Source organism: Procambarus clarkii, chromosome 82, assembly GCF_040958095.1.
Source record: "Procambarus clarkii isolate CNS0578487 chromosome 82, FALCON_Pclarkii_2.0, whole genome shotgun sequence".
NCBI lineage: Eukaryota > Metazoa > Arthropoda > Malacostraca > Decapoda > Cambaridae > Procambarus > Procambarus clarkii.
This window is the reverse complement of record NC_091231.1, coordinates 57,501-70,049: the sequence shown is the minus strand read 5'-3', so window position 1 is coordinate 70,049 and position 12,549 is coordinate 57,501. Positions and strand designations below refer to the sequence as shown.

Below are 12,549 nucleotides of genomic sequence, written 5' to 3'. Positions count from 1 at the left end.
CTCTCAACCGAATTTGTGTGTGTGTGTGTGTGTGTGTGTGTGTGTGTGTGCGTGCGTGTGTGTGTGTGTGTGTGTGTGTGTGTGTGTGTGTGTGTGTGTGTGTGTGTGTGTGTGTGTGTGTGTGTGCGCGTGCGTGCGCGCGCGCGCCGGACCTTGTGATGACTTCCCGGACATCTAAATGAGACTTGCAGAGAGTGTCTGCAAGAAACACTGGCGGTGAACATTAGACTTGTGTTGCTGGGAACACTGGAGCAATTCTCATCCTTGGCCTGTATTACCGTTGCCTATTTTCCCTGAAAGTTTTGTTCTGCTTTATTATTGTATTTTCTGAAGATAAGAACTCCAATAAAGCACGTAGTGTTACCATGTAGAAATTAACTCTTAAATTTTTAAATTTTGCCCCGAGGGGCGAGTTTATTGGGCAGCGCCACTCATCGTGTGAGTGGACATACCACCATAGCAGCATGTACAACACTCCCCAATAGGAAAAAAACCCACTGGGTTGTTCATCCTGTCACCTGTACCCAGACACAGCTGGGGAAAATTAACTCTCATCTGTTTTCTTTCTCGAATTTATTTTCCTAATCTGAATTCGAGTGGGAATACGTATTAACACTAAACTTGACTCTGTGTGGGACTCCATATTAGAACATTGATCCTTGACTTGGAAGGAGAAGGCTTGGTGGCGCAACTGATCGCCAAAATGTGGATGTAAACACATTCGTTATTAGCTTAACAAAAATATAAGTGACTTAAATATTATCAATTATATCCGCTGAACAAAAACGGAAGACCAGTTTCCTTTCAATCACAGCTGCTTAAAATATCTGCTTTCTGGATTATATAAAACCATCCACAACAGCCTAACAAATCCTTCCGGTCACCGCACCATTAAACACTCTCCCTCTTCCATTTACTCTCTTACCGTGGCCTCCCGGGGCCGCCAACACAATCCCTCCCCAACCTCACCACAAGATTTTCCTCACAACCTTGATCCAGACCAAGACCTCCATACTGTGTACACGTCAGCTGACTAACCCTGAGATGCGCTCTGTTGTCTCTTTCCCTTGCTCAACAGGTGCGTCCCTTCTCCTACCCATCTCCCCAGAGATATGAAGGATGAGGGAGCTTCGAAGTGAGAACACAGCACACACACACACACACGTGTAATGAAAACATGAAATGAGCATCGTAGAGTGGAGACTGACGTACTAATGGCCGGAACAAAGAGTTGGAGTTGAAAATTGGCACAGTACAGCAAATCTATGAACGTCAGGACAATTTATTGCTTGTCTACTAGTAACTAATATTACTGTCAACAAATAATATATACACATACACATTCGCCGGCCTTCAATTATTACCACCTCTCCTCCCTCTTCCTGTCCATCATCACCTTCAACATAATCCAACACCCCCGTCCCTCTCTCGTCGACGGAAAGTCAGTCGAGAGTGTTCATCAGAGTGTTGGGTGTGTTCGTCGTCGAGTGTGTTCGTAGCCTGGTGTGTTCGTCGTCGAGTGTGTTCGTAGCCTGGTGTGTTCCTCCTCGATTGTGTTCGTAGCCTGGTGTGTTCCTCCGTTGTGGGGCCACGCCTGTCAGTGAGACACATCTCCCTCGCCCCACCTACCCCTAGGCTCCCCCCCCCACGATGACACAGGTGTACACGGTAAGTGTCTTCCTCAACATGTGTCCGCTTCTCAAGCTCCCAGCTGCTGCATAACCTAAATGAGTCACCTTTTCATATCAATACCTCATTCTCTTTCAATTTCACCGTTTCTTTTCCTTAAAATTCTATATTTTCCTTCTCTTAAAATTCTATATTGTCTTTCCCCTTAAAGTTAAAAAAAATTTCCGTAAAATTTCGTATTTTCATTCCCTTAAAATTAAAACATTCTTTCCTAAAAATACATTTATTCTTTCTAAATACTACTCACCCTTTAGTGCTAAATATTCCCTATACCGACCCTAAAATATTACCTCGGTTACCTTCAAATATTTATTTTTCTTTAAAACATTACCTTTAAATTATATTTCTTTGCTTTACAGTACCATATCACCCGTCGTTACATATTACCTCCTTTACATCCGGTATATATATATATATATATATATATATATATATATATATATATATATATATATATATATATATATATATATATATATATATATATATATATATATATAATATATATATGTATATATATATATGTATATATATATATATAATATATATATGTATATATATATATATATATATATATATATATATATATATATATATATATATATATATATATATATATTTTACACTGTTGTATAATGACATGCCTCTTAGTTAAGAATTTTGGCGTGTAACCTTCTTACTAGCGCTGTAACGAGCGCTTACGGTGGTAGTTACTAGTTCATACGGTCACGTGTGACCTTGTCATTGCTGATAGAGACAGTAACTAGGTCATATGATACCGTGCACCATTTGAGGGGTCTCACAGCTGAGTGGTCCGTATTCGTAGTCCTGAGGTTCCGAGCTCGATCCCTGTGGAGGCTGAAACAAATGGGCAAAGTTTCTTACAACTTGATGCTCCTGTTCACCTAGCAGTAAATATGCACGAGTGAGAAGAAAAATATAATTTCGCTTGTCTCATGGAGGGGAGACAAGCTTGTCACTTGTCGTAGACATGGAGGGGTTGAGGAGGGAGGTTGACAGGACTGGAGATGACAGTGGGTGTGTTTGTGGTGGGAATGGAGGGAGGGGGAGGACGGGAAGTGAGGTGGGGGGAGGGGGGAGTTATTCAGGGAAGGGGCCAGGGGTCGGCATTTCCATGCGATACTAGGGGGGGGGGAGGGAGGGGGACAGAGAGGGTGCTCAGTTAACTCGTATTGTACGCGTATTGTTTTGTTTCGTGGTGTACGTGACCCGAACCACACACACACTCAACTGTCGCAGTCTCTTGTACTGTATTGTGATTTGTGTATTTGTACTCACTGAATTTGTACGCCCCTTGAGGGACTTGAAGTGGAGGGGGGTAGAAATAGGCTAAGCTACTCTATCCCTTTGAGATGTATTTTTTTTCTTGTCTCAATAAACTTACTTGAACTTGAAAAGGAGTTGTCTAACTCCCAGGTACCTATTTACTGCTAGGTAAACAGGGACATCTGGAAACCCTACCCATTTGTTTCCGCCTCCACCAGAGATCGAACCCGGATCCTTAGGAATACGAACACCGAACGCTGTCCACTCAGCCGTCAGGCCATTACATTCGACTGTGTCGAAGGTAATCACATGTACTAAGAGTCTAAGAGCAGTGATGCTCTTAGACTCTTAGCAGTACTAAGAGTCTCCGACAGGTGTTATAGTGTACCTTCAACTACCTCTCCTTTCATTAATTTACAGCTCTCACGCTAAATACAATTGTGTAAGTTTCATAAAAGTCATTTGTATCCCATTTCAACGACCTGTCCTCTTCTTCTGTTATTAATTTTGTCGAGCATTGCATTTTTGGTATGTTAACAAATTGTGTAATTAGTTCATTAGTGGTGTAATTTGCTTTGCTAAACATTGCTTGCCTCTGTAACCTTTTCTAACAACCGCCCACAGGATAGATGTGGCGTGCATAATAAATGAACTAAGCCAAACAAACAAACAAAAAGGCTGTCAGTCTTGTCCAATCCACTTACAGCTCTCCCCTGTAGTAACGCTTCCCTTTATCATATTTTTTTGCTTACTTTGGGGTTGAATACAAATTGTCTACATTGATTATACGTCTACCGCAGTGGTAGACATATCTGCACGGTCGGTCGACAAACTGAAACTAAATTTGGAATTAATCACATGATATTCTTGTAATTTCATTGAACCTTGCTGTCTGGCAGCATGCATTGCAAACTCTAAATATAACAATAATAATGTTGCTAAAACATAATTTCCCTCATTTCTGAGGGAAATATTCAAAATTGTGTTTCAAACTTGTTTCATTGTCAGCCGCCTGGTCACACAAATACTTTTTTCTGGTACTAATTAATGCCCCCAAAATGATAGTATCTGTTAGTACTGTGAATGGAATATGGATGATATATATATTGGGGTGAGGATGGGTTAGACTAGATTACGTTTGGTTAAGCTAGGTGAGGTTTGGTTAGGCTATTAAGGTTTGATTAGGTGACGTTTGGTTAGGTTAGGGGAAGTTTGGATAGGTTGGATTAGGTGATGCTAGCTTAGGTTATATTTGGCAGATATAGAGAGCTGCCTCGGGCGGTAAATTTGTTTCTATTTACGTCACTGCTTGTATCTAAACAGCAAGCCCTGTCGAACTTCGATGGCGGCAGCCGTATATACTGTCTGGTATTGACAAGTCACAGAAAGCCACGTATATTTATAGATATGCCTTACTATTCATACATCGTACTCGTGGCTTTATGGGTCTAACCCGCCAAAAGCGTGTCAGTAGGAACTTTTACTGGTGAGGAAGATCGCGGCGTTTGGAGTCAATAAGTTTACTAGGCAACGCCAGCAAACACCCATTAACCCACTTACCCGGGAAGGGCCGACACCTTCAACACTAGAGGGGAGCATACAATTGTAGTATCTTGCAGCGAGGGGACAGATAGTATCTCGCAGCAAAGGGGGGAAAGGCAACAATAATATCCCGTAGCAATGGTATGTATAATAAGATAAGTACAACAAGACTAGTAGGTTTCACCTCTCCGTAGTCACTGTTAGGCAAGCAGTGCAAGCCTAGTAACTGATATTGAAGATGGTTGTAATTCCCGTGTCGGGGAAGACATGGAACCTATATTTAGGCTTATAGAGATTGCCTCCCAAGATACAACCCACAACAATTGCCTAACTCATCAGGAAACGTTCCCAACTGTCTCTATCCTTCCCGTGGACTGAAACTTGGATCTTTTCATTGAGAGTCGGAGGCATAGACCACTGCAATGATTTGAATTGCATTTTAAGAGCGTATGCGAGTGTACAGGAACTGCCGGCGATGTCAGGCTTCGTTTATTTTGCCAACCTGTCAGCGAGGATCCACCTCTCCCAAGCACACCTTGCACAGGAACCTGTACACCAGTTGATTGACAGTTGAGAGGCGGGACCAATGAGCAGAAGCTCAACCCCCGCAAAAACAACTAAATAGGCCAGTACACTTTAAGCAATCTCGTGCCGTTGGGATTGCTCAAGACACGTGCTGTGCCATACTCTTTATCATTTTATCGGATCAAAACCGAATACCAATCGGGTACTGAGAACAAATGTACCCCTCTGGAACATGCATTAAAATATATTAATATATGATGCTTGCAGAGCCACGAGGTGTCCAAGCCAAAACAGTGAGTCGTGTATTCGTGTCGGAAAATTTGTTAAAGGTTGGGACGTCATTTCCTACAGTGGCGTCGTTTTAAACGTTTACCCAACTGTCTTGGGCGAGATGGAATTTCCGTGTAAAGTGAGCATCTAGCAAAGAAAACATTATTAGCGTCTTTTTTTGTGTGCAAAATGCGTTATAAAATATTCTGGTTTAATGAAAGAGAAACTGCATGAATTAAAAGGAATTATTAATGGATTAGCGGTATACCTTCCTAATACCTAAGCTTCCTGATGCTTTTGACGGTATCATAATTGCTGCAATTTAACATAAAAATAATATCCACAGTTCATCATTGTTGTTGTTGTGTGCTGTTGAGCACAAATTATGATAAATGATCTGTGACTTTGTGCATAGCGAGTCGCCCTGACGCATCCAGGTGGCACTAAGGTGTGGGAGTAACTGTGCAGTTATCGGTGCAGGTCTGTACAAAAAGTATCCAAAAGTATCCTCGTATCCACCAAGCCCGAGTCTTCAGGCTTGGTAATCCAAGCCCGAAGATTCGGGACGCAGCTTCACCTAAAGTGTGAAAAACTCCCTCAGACGGGCTCTTTATATATGGCTCCCTCCACAATACTTAGAATATCAATACAGTAGGCAGAATGTTCAAGTTGATTAACTACAGAGCAAGAGGCCATGTGTGGGAAGCTAGTGGGTAATAGTAAGTTACATTATATAAGTTTTTATAAGTTGCTGGGAGTTCTTGCATTAGAGCATTAGGCTTCAACAGTTTTTTCCTCACGACCCAGTGTAATAATATAACAGCTTCACAACCCTATTCCTGTGCTTAGTCACGCATGTCATCACGAGCAAGCAAGCACACACACAAAAGCTACCAGTCATGCAGGAAATCATCTTCCTTGTTCCCAATGACACCCTTCACGCACTAGTAGACTTTTGTGTAACTACACAAATACATAAACACACTGAATACGCTGCGTGGTGTATATTAAAGTATATATATAACCCTTCCTAGGATGTAGTCCCACAACAGTTGCCAAACTCCCGGGTACCTATTTTCTGTTAGGTGAAAACGAGGCAGTAGATGAAAAGAAACGTGCCCAACCATTTCTATCTCGCCCGGGAAACAAACCCGGGATCTCCGATTGTGAGCCAGTAAATGAGTACTCACGTTAATGTACAGAAAGTTGATAAAGGTACATTCTTAATCCATTTATTAATTAAAACGTAACTAACCGAGTAAACATAAAATGCGAAACCGCTAAGATGTAAAGTTCGCAGGGAAAGATTACAACTTTACCAATATTTGTATAACTTAATAGATTTTATTCCATGATATTTTTTTTCAGTGCTAACACTGTATTATACAAGGATGACTCGAGTATGAGACTGTAATATTAGCAATGTTTAACGATGTGCTGCGAGTTTTCGTTCTGTGTAATATTGGGATCAAATAAACGTGAACTATGTAATATTGTAATAAAATAAACGTTATTTTATCCCAGGTGAACTACATGCAGATTTATTCCCACCAGACAATAATAGACGCTGGAAATCGACTGTATTTATTATCTACTGTATTTTTCCTATATTATTAACACTGTTAATATAAACATGTTTATGTTAACTACATAAGATTTGTTTGTCCCTGTACCTCCTGATCTACATGTACGCACCTAATTATTGCTCTTCTAATTGTGCTTGCGGGGGGATGAACTTCAGTGCTCCATCTCCGTCTTTAACAAATTGGTGTACGAGTTACAAAAAACGGTTGGGCTCTCTTATATCTGTACCTGAAGCTTTGTGAGGTGACTGCCACCAACACTTTTCTTCCTTGTGAAGTCTTTCACAAGGAAGAAAACACATTCACACATTCACCACTGACACTGAACAAATGAATTTATAATATCTCTAGCTTATTTGAAAATTACGTTTCCATGTGTATCCGATTTCTCGTATCTCCCCCACCCCCTCTTCATTTCCAGTGGTCTCCTTGTAAATTTGTCGGAGAATCTTGTAGGTTGTAATCATGTCTCCCCTTGACTCGTCTATTTTCCTATGTCTTAATTTAAACAAAAAAAATTTCTATTTTAAGGTTTCTTTTGTATTATTAATTTCATGCTTTCAGCATTCTCCTTTTCTCTTCCATAGATTAAATATTTGGATTTTATTTCGAGGTGTACATGAAACAAATAGTGTCATAAAGTGAGAAACATTACAGTAACGTACACATAATGTGGCCAAATGATGCACATACTGCAGCATTATGGAGGCCACAAAGTCATACACCTTACTTCCTGCCCCACATCACACCCATTATATACATAGTGGGTCATTATGTATGGCCCATTATATACATAGCATCGCACAACTACACCCTCGCCCATATATATCCAGGCTCCTAGTGCCCTTCCTTGAACTGTTATATCCATGGTAGAGTGATAGCTGTTTATATATATATATATTTATATATATATATATATATATATATATATAAATATATATATATATATATATATAAATATATATATATATATATATATATATATATATATAAATATATATATATATATATATATATATATATATATATATATATATATATATATATATATATATATATATATATATAATAAGAGAGAGAGATTCAGATCATTAATGCCGTCTCTCCACCTTGGTAAACAGCTTCCGTTCGCCATATAATATGCAGAAGTCTCTTTGAATCAAATTCTGTAAATTAAGCGTGTAAGCTTCTCGTGCGTTGCTTGCATGCAAGAAGAATGTAAGTTAATTTTTCACACAGGTTGTGACTTTGATACTAACCGCTCAGCACGAATACCTGTAGCCCTCCACCACCTCCCAGCACGAATACATGTAGCCCTCCACCACCTGCCAGCACGAATACCTGTAACCCTCCACCACCTCCCAGCACGAATACCTGTAGCCCTCCACCACCTCCCAGCACGAATACCTGTAACCCTCCACTAACAATACGAAATTCATCGGAGCTCTACAAAGCCGTATCCGTTTGAGATACAAAAGTTTTTTAATTACCACTAAACCAGTCCCGTTAAAGATTAGTGAGTATGGCTAACTGAAATTATATAGGGAAATTAGGGACATTTAAAATCCCTAATTGTGAGAGCGAAGGTAGGGGGTGTGATGGAGGGTATTTTTGTGTAGGGGGGATTGGGAAGGTAGTTGGCCTAAGCCTATCAACAGCACTTTTTGTATTGAGGTTTCGCTGTTCAGATCTTAGCCCGGCTGTCGTTCTTGAATTTATATCGGTATGTTATTATTATTATTATTTATGCTTGTGGTTTTTGTGTTAATTTAGTTTTTATACGAATTTTATTAATAATTTTCGCCTGAATATTAGCAATATTCGTAACTTTATAGATCATTTAACTTTAAAGCGTCTCAATAATAATAAAATAACAATAATAATAATAATACAAATTTATTTATTTATAAGATGTAGAGTGTATCAAAGTGATTACTTAGAAGTAGAATGTTACTACTTCCTTCCCGGTTATTTTGCCAGGACATTAATCTTAATATAAAAGTGAAGTTTGTAACACGCTTTTACTTCTCACTATGTTTCGTCCACTATCTGAATATTACGATCAGCAATATTAGCCTAGTCTCGTCTCTAAGAGGCTCGCATGGCAACGCTGGTCCTACCTTCCGGGGTCAGGGGTCAGAGACGGTGACATCACAGGTCACGAAAGATTGGGTCACTCAATATCGGAAACAGTTGACGGTAGCCAATTTCAGACCAGACTAAACATGCAGCGATGAACTCAGCAAATTCTGTTAATGTACCCAACCTGTGCAGGGTGGTGGTGGTGGTGAATCATGGTAGTACTGAGGGTGGTGGTGGTGAGTCATGGTAGTACTGAGGGTGGTGGTGGTGAGTCATGGTAGTACTGAGGGTGGTGGTGGTGAGTCATGGTAGTACCGAGGGTGGTGGTGGTGAGTCATGGTAGTACTGAGGGTGGTGGTGGTGAGTCATGGTAGTACTGAGGGTGGTGGTGGTGAGTCATGGTAGTACTGAGGGTGGTGGTGGTGAGTCATGGTAGTACCGAGGGTGGTGGTGGTGAGTCATGGTAGTACCGAGGGTGGTGGTGGTGAGTCATGGTAGTACCGAGGGTGGTGGTGGTGGTGAGTCATGGTAGTACTGAGGGAGGAGGTGAGTCATAGTACCACACCACAACATGGTCAAAACGTAATGCAACCTGGGATTCACCTGAATCCTCTAGGGTTCCTGAGGCTCCCACTGAAGCCCAATCAGGGGTTTCACACAATACCCCCTCCCCCCCCCCTCATACATTCTGGCTGTGGTCCTGGAGTTCTACCTCCAACGCTTCTCTTCAAATGCATAATGAAATCCCAATAACGCAATGTATCAATGACAAAATTTGTCTAAGTGGTGGGCTAGTAAGTTACAAAGTGTGGGGGGTTCGAATCCTACTCATGGCTCCTGTTGGTTTTCTCAATAATAATAATATAATTCTTATGTATGTAAAATACATTTGAAACATGATGCAGAGGAATATTGGTAGATACACAAAGTAATCCACGCAATACTCTCCCAGCAAGCATTAGAAATATTGCCGGAACAAAGGTGGACTTCTTCAAGAGCAAATTAGATAAGTTCTTGCAAGAAGTACCAGACCAACCTGGCTGTTGTGGGTATATTGGCCTACGGGCAGCTGCAAGCAACAGCCTGTTGGACCAAGTTTTCACAAGTCGAGCTTGGCCCCGGGTTCGGGGAGTAGAAATCGAACTCCTGAGACCCTCTCCAGTAAGCTATAGGTAAGGCCACCAATACGCAGAGCGTTTGGCTTGCGTAAGGTAATAGACGTGTCTCAGTTACTCGCTAATGGCTTCAGTAAGTCTAAATAATATGGCTGAAAATTGGACACCTAACCCACACTGAAAATAAAAGTAGTAACGACGTTTCGCTCCGTCCTTCACCTAATAATGGCCCAAAACGGACCGAAACGTCACTTCCTTAATTTTCAGACGTGCGAGTTATGTATCTCACTCACTAATGGTTTCCCATTGTCGGGACGACGACTGACCTTCCACAGGATACAACTCACAACGAGTGCATATTTTCTAATAGGTGAACAGGAGCATCAAGTGCAAGAAAACGTGCCCTGTCCGGGCACCAAACTCTGGGCCATTTGGTTGTGAGCTGACCACGATATCAGATGCATGTCTAAGGAACAATTTCCAATTATACTTTCTATGTAACTTGGAGTTCAATTCAAGGTGTTGGATATTGCAAATTTTCTAGCAAAGTATGGCGATAAAGATTACCCAAAATACCTTGTATGGAAAAAAGAATGAGTGGGAGCCACAGTAATCATGTCTGGCAATGCTTCCGAAACTCGAGTGCCGAAAACATTAAGTGTCAACTTCGTAAAAGATTATAATATAATTTTCAAGAAAATTAATGTTTTTAGTTTATACAGTATATATATGGTCTAATTTCCGATCCCTCGGTTGAACTCTGTGAATACTGTCTGAATATCCTATAATTTCAGTTACTTAGTTTTAAAGGTAGTTTCAGTTTAAGTAGTGATGGAAGCTAGGCTACAGCAGCACACAATGGTCTTACTGAACTCTAATATTCTGTAAACTAAGCAACAATGATTAACTAGTTTGCAGAGTTTGTTACCGTATACACCTGTTGTACAGTCTATTTTCGGTTTTAGTTTAAGCTTTTAGAACCCAATGTACACAGACGTCAGTCATGCCCCCCTCCCTACACACCCGTCCAGTAGGCTAACAGGTTACCATGGCAGATAACGGGCTGGAGGGCCGAACAAGCATTTGTTTAGCTGTAACAGGTTGACGTCATAACACGTGCCTGTTTACACAGGTCTGTTTCTATCTCGACCCTAGCGAGGAGTTAATTGAATTAATGTATGGGACATAAAGGGTTCAGAAATTCAAAATCAGGGCAATAGCTGTTTTTACGAATAAAGTCTTTGATTTGATTTTTATTTCATAACGTATTCTTAAATGAACCCTAATTAATTTCGTTTATGTAAGCAAGTTATTCCTAATGTATTTGTTTTAATTTTGCCCAGAAGGGCAAGTTTATTGGGCAGCGCCTAGTTATAATTAACATTTTTGGGCACTGGTAATTAAATAGTCCCTATTTAATTACAAATTCCCAAAACGAGAGGTTTTTTTATTAAAGCTACCATAATTGCTACCTTGAAATCCGGAAATATAAATAAAAAACCAACACAACTTGTGTCGCACGCAAGTCGTAAATAATTCACTCCATCTTTCTGTATAATCCGGAAATTATACGGATTATATAATTTGCCTAACGAGGTTAGGCCGTTTGCTAATAAGCCTAAACCAGTGTAGCACATTATTTGCACTTCGATTCTCACAGTAAAGATGTTAAATTCCAATTCTTTGGCATGCCCATAACACCCATTTATTACCGGTGACTAGCTAGGAACTGTCTTGTTCAAGTTCAGTCGTCAAGAACAGCTAAAAAACAATATAAATATTATCCAAGGAACATGGGCGTGGCTGCGACGTTCAGGAGCCCCACCCGGGTACCAGTGGGTGGTACTCTCCTCCCCATGGTACACCCCCATGATGAGTACCACTCCCCTAGGAGCCCCCATGAAGAAGGCCCCCTCCACCGGGTATCCAATGGCGAAGGTTCCCCCTTCCCCCGGTAGTGGGGGATTGGGGATATAATGGGGAGTGGGGGGGGGGCTGCATGTGTACCAGATCCAATGTGGCCTTCGAGCTTTCATCTGTCATTATTTGTTAGTTTACCTGCCTTGCGTATAGTGCTTTTACCACGAATATTAGCTAGTTTTCTTTGTATTTTACGAATCGCGTATGAATGTGTGTGCACAGGCAATTATCTACAGGATAATGAATTCAGGTAGGCGATGTGAAAGCTCTCAGTTGTGTCTGGCTATACATATTGTATGGCTGGTGTGTGTGTGTGTGAAGTCTGGGAGTTGGATAGGGGTTCGAAATATGGAAGACTTGGGGTTTGAGGGGGCCAAGACCCCCTACTGGCCCAAACTTGTGCCACATTTTAGGACCTTTGTCCAGGACAGCCCTGGCCAGTCTCCACCCCTCAAAATCTGACAAATCGATTTGCTCATCAACAAATACATTAGTCGTACAGCGGAAACACATGTATAATGGCATAATGAACATTG

General features: G+C 40.9%; 1 protein-coding gene across 2 annotated transcripts in view; it reads left to right on the top strand.

The window, feature by feature from the left end:
• The window catches only part of LOC138358208 (uncharacterized), a 33,631-nt gene that overhangs the window by 4,767 nt on the left and 16,315 nt on the right, over positions 1–12,549 (top strand). The window contains exon 1 of one of the 2 annotated variants that reach the window (XM_069315717.1): positions 1,462–1,668. The exons of the other annotated variant lie outside the window; for it this stretch is intronic. Within the exon in view, the coding sequence (XP_069171818.1) occupies positions 1,651–1,668 (18 nt within the window). The 5' untranslated portion in view covers positions 1,462–1,650. Of the gene's footprint in view, positions 1–1,461; positions 1,669–12,549 lie in introns of those variants that run through there. 2 annotated transcript variants of the gene reach the window in all.